General features: G+C 41.7%; 1 protein-coding gene across 1 annotated transcript in view; it reads left to right on the forward strand.

Moving 5' to 3' along the window:
* igsf9ba (immunoglobulin superfamily, member 9Ba) overlaps nucleotides 1-12359 on the forward strand; it is a 57559-nt gene that overhangs the window by 18407 nt on the left and 26793 nt on the right. Inside the window, exons 3-4 of the mRNA XM_041046722.1 lie at nucleotides 2996-3142; nucleotides 8960-9111. Of these exons, the coding sequence (XP_040902656.1) occupies nucleotides 2996-3142; nucleotides 8960-9111 (299 nt within the window). The remainder of the gene's footprint in view (nucleotides 1-2995; nucleotides 3143-8959; nucleotides 9112-12359) is intronic.

The following is a 12359-nucleotide window of genomic DNA, read 5'->3' on the forward strand; positions in this document are numbered from 1 at the left end:
GTATGGATGAAACGCAAAGTAGTGCAGATTTGAGTGATACTAAATCCATCCAGTTTCAGTGGGACTCAGTCTTTCTAATTGTTAAAGGGCCTACAGTATATTCATTTTAATATGTAATTCAAATGTAAGAAGACTGTTTATTTTCGCCTTCTAACTCACTCACTGCTAAATGAGAATTGGCTCACAGCTCCTTGCAGACTTAAATCTATCCTGTATCATTGCGGCTACATGGAAATTACAACTTTTAAAAACATCTATTTTTGTGCCTACTCGAGCAAAGACGCGATCAATAATTCAGATGTGCAGCTTGTGAAATTTTAGTGTCAGATTCTCCCGCTTTGGGACAAGCTGTTGGAAAACTAAATCATATCTCTCTTAGCACCGGATTTAACTGCAGCCTGCGCACGAATAATATGCATATGTGCGTATATGTAATGCTTTAATCGTGATCTGATCTACTTGTCCTACATGTAGACAGGAGGCTATTGGTGACTGATGTAAAATACCACGTTTTTTTCTGCTGTTAAAAGAAAGAGGGAGTTAATGAGCGATGAACATAAAAAAATATTAAAGGACACCTTTTTGTGTCATTTGCTTTTTTTTTCTTGAATAGAGTTGCTAGCTCTTCATCATGCAGTCAGTGATTAGCTTGGCACTACATTTTTTTGTTGTTGTTGTTGCTAGAAGATGCTGCATATTGTTAGACTGTAATTACAAGCAGCCACGTGGGACAAAAACATTCAGCCCGCTAGTAATAATTCCAAGTTGGAGATAACAAGAGTTTCTGACAGCCGTGATATCACCCACTCGATGAAAAGAACGACAGCTACTTTATAGACATGAACTTTGCCCTTTAGATATATTTTTTTTCCTCTTTTAATCGTAGCTCTGTGGGATTAAAAGTTGTTTTTTTAGTGTACCACACTGCCTGCCAGCTTCGTCACTTTGGATCTTTAGTATTTCCTTCCTGAAGCTTTCCGAGCTGACAAAATTTGTGATGTGATCTGAACAAGGTGTTAGCTCCTCTGTTTTCACAGTAGACAGAATCCTGTACTGTGTAAGTGGTGTATGCCCAGGGGGACGGTCCTGACGTGGATACAGTGCCGTTAACTCTGTTTACAGCAGCACCATCTCACTCCCTGACAAATGGGAGCTGAGGCTGATCCCTACCCTTCACGCCACCACCCATCCCACTCAGCACTTCAATGCCCAGGCAAGAATAGACCTGACTTTTTAAAGACAAGCTACCTTTTTACTGCAAGACTGCAGTCCCCCCACTCGTCTCTCTTCCTCTTTGCTGTATTGATTTTCTGCTAACAAAAAAAACGTCAGTTTTCCACCCCAACTATGGCAGCAATCCCAGGGTTGGGGGTATCTATCGCTTGCATTTATATACAGTGCTGGTAGAGCAATTCAGCCCACCCTCAACATCAATATATTTGCCTGACACTCACTCTGAAGTAACAGGAAACAGTGCTTACAGTACATCTACACATCAAAGTTTCGAAAAATGCTTCATCTGAGAACACTCGTCAGACAGAGCAGAAGCGAGTGTTTTAGTCTGTTGGGCTGTCAGAGGCAGCCATGTGAGCAGCAGGCTGGAGGCTTGAAGACAGACAGCTTAGCAGCTGAAGATTTCACCATGCCTGCTTTCCTGAACTTCTCTCATCCCCTGTGATTTCCTCCTTTTAGAATTCCAATTTATCCTCAGCCTTGAAGAAAAAAAAAAAAAGGCATGGATGGAGAAGTTTTAGGAGAAATAGATGATTTCTGTGAAGTAGAAGGCCGGTCTTTTTCCACCCTGACACCAAATACTTAATTTTAATTTAGATGAAGGTATGGCTCCAAGGTAGCTTTATGCTAACGCTTCAATCCAGATGGTTGTTCATTTATGGTTAAATATTGTGACAGAGGGTTAGAAGAGAAAATCGATATCAGTCTCCTATCCGTCCCTTAGATGTGAAGCTATTGAAACAGCTAGCCTGGTTCTGTCCAAAGATAATAAAATCCACCTATCGGCGCCTCTACAGCTCAAAAATAAGACCATATATATCTTCTTTGTTTAATCTGTGCAGAAACTGAAGTTTAATTGGCCTGCTGGCTGTAGCCACATATTCAACAGACATATATGAGAATGATGCTGATGTTCTCATCTCACTTTCTGCAAGAAAGCAAATAATTCCCCCCAAGTATTCCCCAAAATGTCAGCACTAGTCTTCTAAATCCACAAACAAAAGTCTTCTGCTAAATAATCCTCTGAGTCTAGGTGTGTGCTAGAGTCTGCAAGGTGTGCATACATCATTGTGTTTCTTCCAAGAGCCCAAAGTCTTGTAAATAAGGTTGATTGAAGGCTCCTAATTGCCCGAAGATATGAATGTACAGTAAGTGTTAGCGATTGTCTGTCTCTGTTAGCTCTGGCAGAGAATGGCAGCCTGTCCAGGATATTTTCCTGCCTTCCATCCAGTGCTTGGACAAACTCCAGACTGCTTTACTCCCTGAATAGGAATAAGTTGGTGAAAAGCATCATGGTGTCACACCTGACCTGGACGTTGTGCATCAAAATAGGCTTGTGTTTGTGCTTATTTTGATAACTAGTAGTTCAAAATCTGAGTTTATGGAGCAAAGTACTCTCTGAAAGAATAAATTATCTTTTTATCTCTTTAGAAGACAATTCATTACTTTAAAATTCTAGATCCTGCTCAAAAATACACCATGACTTGTAGGCCACTGTTGATGCAAAAGGCCAACCCAGCATGTCATAAATGTGTTTCATGCTGGAGGGAAAAAAAAAGGTTGAAGTGAAGCACTTAGCCCCCAACTGCTATGATGGATCTTTGTGGCGATCGGCAAAGCTACTAGGTGTGAGTTTAAATGGAGAAGCCAACCGTCGCTGGAAAAGAGCACGCATTTGTCTCGGAAAGCAGAAAAAGATAAATGTAAAGCCCTGAAGAGGTAAATTCTGGTGGGTTTTCCCCCCCCCCCCCTCTGTCTGCAGGTAGAGCCTCTCTGCATGGGAAGGCCTCCCTGCAGATTGATCCAGTGCGCTCCGAGGACCAGGGCTGGTATGAGTGCAGGGTCCTGATGCTGGAGCAACAGTACGACACCTTCCACAACGGCAGCTGGGTGCATCTGACAGTCAATGGTGAGTCACCTGATCACACCTGGGAACGTGTGTTTGTGGGTGTGAATGAAAAAAATAAATAAATTAGAAAACCTGCGTCACACATTGGAGAACAAGGACAGGCCTTTATAGTCTGATGATAATCATATATTCAGCCGTTCAGTGTGGAACCATCCAGTAATGGCGCTTTGAGGGTTTATTGTAATGCTGCATAAATCGGTTATTTTGTTTTTGATTACATTTATTTTCTTGTACTTTTGTACTTTTGAAAGGGTTATAATGATTTTTTTTTATTATTTGCATCGGGTGTAATGGTGGAAATTCAGACCAGTCATGTTTTTCATATTTATGTTGTACAGACTGGTATGTTTTTAATGCCTGTTTCCCATCCTAGCCTTGGTTTTAGTTTACAAATGTAACTTTGATTTTATGACAACACTCTACTTTATGTCCCCATATTAAGCATTTATAAGCAGCATTCATAAATAGTTTATATAAAACATTATAATGTAGTTGTAAGAAGCTGTAATCGTATATTAATTTGTCAACAACCACAACTCCTCCTATGGTAGCATCTTCTATGTGAGGATATGCTTCTTTTCTCTTTTATCACTGTAAATTAATTCTTTTTTATTATTTATCTGACATTTTATATGGAAAAATATGTATTTGATTACTTTACCCCCCCCCCCCCCCCCCCCCTTTGATTTGAATATTTACATTTTACAATTTTCATAAAATATACTTTTAAATTTTTTAAAAGAAACTAAAGAAAAAGAAAGAGACTTAATCATAAATTGTTGCCTTACTAACAGCTGGTAAGTCACACTGGTTGTTCTGTGTGAAGAGTTTGGTTTGGTAAGTTTTTACCAGCCCGGTTCAAATGTCAGACACTGTCTTGGATCACTCCTGCAGCTCCTTCTCAAAAGGGCCTCGGGTAAAAAAAAAACGGGAGGAGAGTCTGGTTAGAAGAGAATTGATTGTGGCCTGTTTAAGGCGGTTCCGGCAGGGATCGTCTGTGATAGTCTGAGAGCTATCAAACTGATGACCAGGCGGAAAAAAAATCTGCACCTTTGCATTTCCCAGGAATGCCCCAGTGGCTTAGAGAAGCCTGTGTGAAGTGTGTCTTCACATTGTTGCCGAGCACTACAGAGACAACAGTGTCTTTGTTTTATTTTTTTAAGCCCTGTATCTGTTTCATATGAGGAATGATTTTTAGACAGATATTATATTAAGCTGCTTCATATGTTTTGCAGTAGATGTAATTGAATAAATGCTTGCTGTCTGCAGACGCACGATGCAGTAAAGTAAATGCAGCAGATTCATGTGTGGTAGTATGTTTAATTTTGTAGTATTATTGCATTCCTCTGCATTCCTTAATTGGGTTTTCTGTAACTGGTTAATATCAGTGGTGGAATATTTCCTAAACAGGCATTCAAAAAGAAATGTTCCGGCCAAAAGTGGTGATTTTTCTGGCGTTAAAGCTTCACAGGTCTCTAACTTCAGAAAGCTGTAATCCTCTGTGTTGTTAGAGAGAGACTTTGCGAGCAATGTACTGTCAAGCTCATTCACATGTATATTTTTGGTCTGTGAACTTATGAGCGCTGTGTGAAACTCATGCATATTCGATTTGATCATGCATATGTTTTACAATGGATGCAATTCTCGTATTTGAATAATGATTACAACGCGCTGTATGCAAAATACTGTGTAAAGAACCATTTATAAAGTCCACTGCACCGCATAATCACTTTAGAATAAAAAATGCTGATCTGTATAAATGGTTATTATCAATGCAGAACATAATGTTTCCTTTTGTGTGTATTTGTGTGTCGGGGAGTGCTGGTACGTCACGCACTGCAAATTACTTTCCGCACTTTTGTTCTGTGTATAGCGCATTACATCAACATTGACATGTGAGCGTCCCATTGTGTGCGTTTGTATGTCCCTAAATGAGATCTCTGTCTGCTGGTTGAAGTTGCAGTTGAAGGGTGAATGGGTCGTACTCTGCCGCCGAGTGTCACCTGCACACTCTCGTGATGTTTGGAGTTTGTGAACGTCTGTAGGCGTGTGTGTGTGTGTGTGTATGAATGTCTTGTTGTGTAGGCATACTGCATCTCTGTAGCTTGCCTCATCAGTATTCACTCTTAACTTCAACCTCTCCCGCCCTGCCTCCTTCTTCTGCTGCTCTCCACTCCTGTCAGGCCTTTCAACAGAAACCGAGCTCTTCGGGCTGCAGCAGAACTAATAATATCCCTGAATGTCACATATATTTGGCATTTTAAATGATGGCATTTCACGTGACCTCACGTATTTAACGCGTGTAGCTAAAGCGATGCAGCTCATGTACGCTTGTAGTGTAACAGGCACAGATATTTAGTTTTTCTTATTATTTGGGGTTGTTATTTGAATAATAGAGGAATTATCATGGAAATATCAAAAGCAGCAGTTGTTTCAGTGTCTAGACATCTAACAGGGGGATTCATAGGAAGACTTTATGCTACTGTTGTCCTCTAAATGGCTGTCTGTGAGGGAAGCAGGTGCTTTTTTCGCCTGGCCTCCACACAGACACTAAGGGCGCCCATTTCCTTTGGCCGTTGGTATTTGCATATACTCCTCCTTTGAGTTCCTGTTTGCTGGCCTTCACTTCCTGCCAAGCGGACAGGGAATTCATGCCCACTCAGTGGCAGGTGTCAGATGGCAAGGCCTTGTGCCCGAAAAAGACACTAAGGCCACTCTCTCTCTCTCTCTCTCTCTCTCTCTCTCTCTCTCTCACTCTCTGCCCTCCCTCCGTCTACTCCTCTGCTCTTTAGTCTTGTCTCCCCTGACCGTCCTTCTTCTCTGTTAAAGCATCAGCAGGCTTTTCAGAGATCAAAACGTAAACCATCACAGAACTGAGTTAACCATCTACACTGAAACATAAAAAATTAGACCCTGCTGCTGCCGCGTCACTGGGTTAGTGATGGTCTGGCATTTAGGTCTCATTTGGTTGACCCAGTTGGGGCCTCAAATGCCAGCTCATTTGTCCAGCAGCTCCGTACATTCCCCATGTGTGTCTGTCCTTGTCAGTCACTAATGGGCCCAACGTGGCCATGTGAACAGTCATCCTCAGGACCATATGGGACCCCATGGGTGCAAATTTAAATAATGCTCACATGCTCACATTGACCGAAATGTCATCCCATTAGGAACTCGTGTGTGGCCTACGTTGGGCATGTGGACAAGGTTTTTTTTGTTGTTTAATAATAATAATAAAAAAAAGTATTTATCAATATTGGCCCTACACAACATTGGACTAATAATGAATAATAGAAAAAATAAATGAAAATAATAAGCACACTCAAAAGTGTGCTCTGTTGCACCTGTAGCCACACCTGGCAGCGATATCACGGTGCACTGACCTGACACACCCATTGGGCTCACCTGAACTTCAAGGTGAACAGTTAACTGTAGTAGATGTATAGATATACATCTTTACATTGTTGTGTTAGTACTTCTGAACACTTAAACATCCCTTGTTGGTGAAGTGGAACGGTGAAGTTAGTCAGCATGTGATGATTGGTCAGGGTCCATAATGTGGTCTTCACGTCTGTCACAACAAGACGTCATGACTCTATGTTCACCTGATGTGACCATCTCACAAGACAACAATATCATGTAGCCTGATCCTGCCATCAAAGAAAGGCAGGATGGGAGGATGGTAGTGAGGAAGTGAGTGTACTGACATTAGAAGAGGAAGGAAAGCATCCTTGTGTGCCTCTTTCTTCTCTTTGTTACAGTTTACACTGGAACGTTTAAGGCTCATGATGAGAAATCAATGAAAAATGTGTTCTCTATGTCGCCGTGTTCTCTCAGGAGCAGAAACATGAAGAGAACGACCAAGTGAGGGAGTGAAATGATGCAGACACACTCTTTGGTTGGTGACTGAATAACAGTGAATGTAAACCTTCAAAGAACAGGCCAAACCCTGTGTCTTAGCATCCAGGCCGTCTGCTGATGTGCTGTGTGGTCTACAGAGAAGAACCGTGGGAGTGCAGGATCTTCAAGCATCTTTTAATGTATATAATTGATGAAGAGCTGCAGTAAGTAGGGCGAGAATTTGATGCTCAGCTTACTTTTTTTGTAGAGCAACTCCCAGGTTTCCCAGCCACTGTGACACTTCATCCGTGACGAGCTGTACCTGACGGCGTGAAACAACTCCCAGGTTGACCAACGTACCTGCTGCTGTCACCGCCATGTGTGCCACCTATTTCCTGTCAACTGATGCTTAATCCCTTGGGAAAAATCTGAATTAGGATTAGAATTAATAACAGCACTTACAGTGGTGGGAGAAGTATTCAGATCCCACAGTAAAAGCAGTGGTGGAAAGTAATTAAGTGCATTTACTCAAGTACAGTATTGGGGTACTTTCCATTCTCTGCTGCTTTATACTTTTTACTGCTCTATATATTTTTGACAGCTTTAGGCACTAGTTACTTTGCAGATTCAGATTAATAATACTAAATAATTAAAAACAAATAAACTCCAAACTAAGCTCTGTATCCAAATAAATGTAGTGTCAAAGTATAAAGTTGCAGAAAATGGAAGTACTCAAGTACCTGAGTGAATGTACTTAGTTACGATGCACCACTGAGCACTTCATACATCTAAGAGGTGGATGCAGGTACGAGCAGCTCTTGTTAAATAATTAGGATGAGTCAAGTCTCCCACTGAGAATCAGTAAAGTGTATCTTAAGATAAAAGAATGAACTCGCTGTGAAGCAACAGCATTAATCTACTGAATCATACACTGTAGTGGGTGTTATTGAGTGAGAGGGCACTATGGACAGGCAGATGTCTAAATGTGCTAATTGGGCGATTTGTTTACTCCATACCAGGTGTTTGTGTGCAGTCTGGAGCGTGGCAACACTCCCAGCAGCAAGTGCTGACCCACTTGTATAGCAGCACCTTTTTTTTTTTTTTTGCTTTAACTAAACACAGTGCCACTATTTATAATCAAAATATTACGTTGAATCAGTGAAAGCAGCTGGCTGAGGAAACTACTGTTTATTGGCCTGCAGGAGGTGGTGAGGAGCTCCCCTGTGGCTGAAACATCAGGTGGAGATGCAGTGATGTTGCTGAGTGGCTTCTTCAGGTTTTGAAGAATAAATGGCAATATCCGATCTGCTTTTGTCCACGAGTATGTTTTTTTTTTTTTTTCTAGCTTCCCTGAGATACTTTTCTCATTCCTCAAATGCACAATTGTTCTACATGTGTGCACAGTGTGAGCACCCGGCAAAAAAAATTCTACCTTCGTGTTATTTGAAACTGTTTTAAAGTGGCGTTGATCATTCAGAATCTACAGCCATGTCAGCAGCTCTGTGAGGCTGTGCTGTAGCATAGCTGTGCTTTGAGCTAAATGCTAACATGCTGGTTTGTAGTAGGTATAATGTCCACTATGTTTACCATCCGAGTTCATTAATTAACAATAAACTCAAGGAGCACTTGCTAAAGTATCGGCCAAAGAAAGGATTTGACCTCATGGTGGCGTCAGATGAAAAGCTGGGTGATCATCAGTGTCATGAGGACTCATCCTTTGGGGGATGCACGAACATCTGTGCAAAACTGAATCGTAATCCGTTGAATAGTTGGTGAGATATTTCGGTCTGGACCAGCGTAATGGACTGACCAACACTGCCTCCACAGAGCCTGTGTATGAAAACAGAAACGTAATCTAGATTTGGCAAAGAACCAGAAACAGTTGACAGGACATTTTAATGCAGTTTTATACTGTTTCCACTTTAATTTCACTGCTTTACTGTTGTAATGACGACTGCTTCTCTTTCACTTTCTCCACAGCCCCACCTTCATTTACAGCAACGCCGCCACAGTATGTGGAGGCGAAGGAAGGGGGAAGCACTCTGCTTAGCTGCTCTGCCCAGGGAAATCCAAAACCAATGATCAGCTGGCTGAGAGAGGGGGAGGAGCTCGCAACCAACGCAAAATATTCAGTAAGAAATAACAATGGCCATAATTCTGATTCATGATCGTGTACAAAAATAGAAGCAGGGTTTGTGCACAGATGGTGTCATCCAGTGAGTCCATCTGTATGGATGGACTATATCTCACTCAGGCAAATATCAGTTTATTATGTTGCTGTGCTGCAGAAATATCCTATTTTTAGTAGTAAAACCTGTCAATAGGTGAACATCTTGTTTAGTCTTTAAAATGTGTGGCGCTGAGACATTAGCTGATGATAAATCGTAGTAAGTTTACATGTAAGAATATGCATGAACACGTTACTCAGGCTCTTCCTGCGTCTCTAAAGAAATAAAGGTTTGCAAAGACATTTCACACACCGTTCCATTACCGGTGACTCACAATCACCAAAGGCTTGACTAAATGGTGCAAATGTCACTTTTTCTCAAGTGGAGAAACTCTTGCTCTCCTTGCACCTAATATACGATCAGAAGTACTCGCTCCACCCACACGTGTGGCTGACAGCTGAATGCAACAAGTATGCACACCTGGGAATTGTCAGGAGTCAGTCTCGCAAAAGCAGGAATTACAAGTAGGTGATGGAGGTCAAGCGATATATATATATTGCTGTAATTGTTTATGGAACTTACTTGGATGCCTCCTTGCTTTTCTGCATCCCTTCACATTCTCCTGTGTCTCCGATATGGCAGTCTGCTGCAGGCGCTATCAACTCTTTACAGCTGCCTGGAGCGTACAGGAGTGTCTGTTAAGGGCCTCTTCCCCTTTTTTCTTTTATTTTTCCCTTTTTGCTCCAATATCTCTCCCCCCCAATCGCCTCTTTTTAACACCATCCCCTCGGTAAATGATTGAATGAATGACAACATTCTGATGCATTATTAATCTCCTTCTCCTGCATCAATATTACATTAGTCCTAATATGAATGTTACACTAAAATTGAAAATTGCTAGTGAGAGCCAAATGCCATGCTTCACTAGCTCTATCGTTATTTTCTGAAAAATAGAAAAAAGCTGTGCATTTATCAGCTTTCTTCATCCATTTCCCACCGTATGTTCAAGCAGACCTCAAACTTGGGAAAGCTCCTTCTTGTGGTGAGAAGAGAGCTGTGTGTTTGTTTGTGTGTGTGTGTGTGTATGTGCGTGCGTGCGTGCGTGTGCGAGCATGAGGGTGTATTTGCTCACCCACATGCTCAGATCCATGGAGACGTCATGGAGAAAGAGGGGAATGTGACAGACAGGGTTAGAGAGGAGGAGGAATCCTCATCCCCCTCCTCTCTTTACTTCATTACCTTTCTTTTTTTTTTTGCATGCACGGAGCTCCAGCTGCAAAACAGAAATATTAAATAGTTGTGCAGGAGAGGACGGAAAGCGTGGTGGGATTGTAAGGGTCTTCTCCAAAGTGCGCTCAAATCACAAACAAAAAATGCAAGCAGGAAAATAACAGCAAGCTCCCGCTGTTTCAGAACCCAGTGTCGGTCTCTCTGGATGTGTCGGTGTAGTGCATGTGACTGAAATTGAGATTCTGCCTTCATCTCATGCTTCACCTTATCTACTGCTTCTGTCCCTTTTTTCCTCATCTACTGCAAACTTCCTCCTCCTCCTCTTTAATCTTCTCTCCCTCACCTCGGATTGAGTTCAGCAGTGGCACAGAAAGCTTTGGAACTGGACCGATGACCATTACGTTATCAGATCCTGTTTAATTTTACTGTCTGCTACCAAAAGGACTACATGTGTTGCCTGTGTTTGATTTTCGGTGCAGCATATAAAAAAAAAAGTAATTTAACTGTGTGTTTGGACAGAATGCAACAGTTGCGTACAGAGTTAATGGAAAGACGCGATTAGATGCAAATTTGACTGAGTTGGAAAAGTTTCAGCTTGAGAGGAAAATTTGCGTGTATCCCAGGGCTCAGTCTGCTTCATAAACATACAGAGACAGAAGGAAGCAGGAGAGAGACCGGAGGGAAATAACTGAAAGAAAAAGAGTTTCTGGTGAACAAAAACACACGAAAATACACTCCCATACACACAGCTGCTGCGCCCAGTGCTAGCTAATTTACGGCTAAACTCAGTACAGTCTGTACAGTTCAGTACATTGGCTGCTGGGAACAAATAAACACTAGCAGTGAGGACCTGCTGGAGGTGAATAAATTGCGCAATATCGCAAGTATCATCCTCATCAGCAAACAGTGTATAAATAAGCAACCTGCACTTTCTCCAACAGTTCGTGTGACGTTTCGCCAAGTAGTTTTTTGTTTGTAACGCTGGAGGTCAAAGGCATAGACGAGAGGGATCCCAGAACCTACAGTAATGATCGTCTCCTTATTGGTAGAACTGGAAGTTATTGGCCTGCAAAAACACTGCGTGCCAGGTGAATTTCGTAAAGATGACATTTCCCATCTTTTGACCCCGCCCCTCTTTCACATCACTCGTCAGTCTCGTATCACCTGGAATCCCACAGTACCTTGCGAAGTGATTAGTTCAAGTCCCATAGAAAATGAATGAGGGTGAACTTCGCTGCACACCACGCTTGGTGGGAATTCACCTTATAGAAAATTTGCTTCCCTGTTGTTACCTTTACATCTCCACATATATAAATAATAATAATATAAATACTAATAAAAAGAGTCAACACAAATCAAAGACATCATTTCTCAGTGAGAGGCTCTCACCAAGATTGACATTTATTTTTAAGACATAACAAAAAGCCTTAAATTACAGAGGATCAATAAAAGTTGCTGGTACGTGAAGGAGGCTGAGCAGGAACAGAAAATATGCCAAAGCAACCAGACAGTTTTCAGTGCAAGTGTGTGATTAAAATAAAGACTATTTTAATCAATTTCTGATTGATTTAATCTTCCAACTTTTTTAATCAATTCAAAAAGGCCTTCCAAGCCTCGAATTGATGCTTCACAACACATCAGTGTTTAGTTTACACTCTGAGCTCTCAGCCGCCCCCCCACACATGTTGTATACTACAGCAGTGATACACAAAGTGTTATCTTGCGACAGACAATCTGAGTGATGGTGATACAGTTTGCCAACAGACTGACAGAAGTTGAATGTTGCTCGGGTTGATCTACTAGTACCATCTCTTGGCTGTAAAACATTTGAGAGACAGATGAATAGGAATAATTCTGCAGGCGGAGCAGATTCCCCCTCAGCTGCATCAATGGACAGACTACAGCTGTGTGTGACTTGAATGGACAGAGCCTCTCGCAACCTGTTGCATAATTTATGAGGGTATTTCTATTAGGTTTGGTTA

This window comes from Toxotes jaculatrix, chromosome 9 (genome assembly GCF_017976425.1).
Source record: "Toxotes jaculatrix isolate fToxJac2 chromosome 9, fToxJac2.pri, whole genome shotgun sequence".
Classification (NCBI taxonomy): domain Eukaryota; kingdom Metazoa; phylum Chordata; class Actinopteri; family Toxotidae; genus Toxotes; species Toxotes jaculatrix.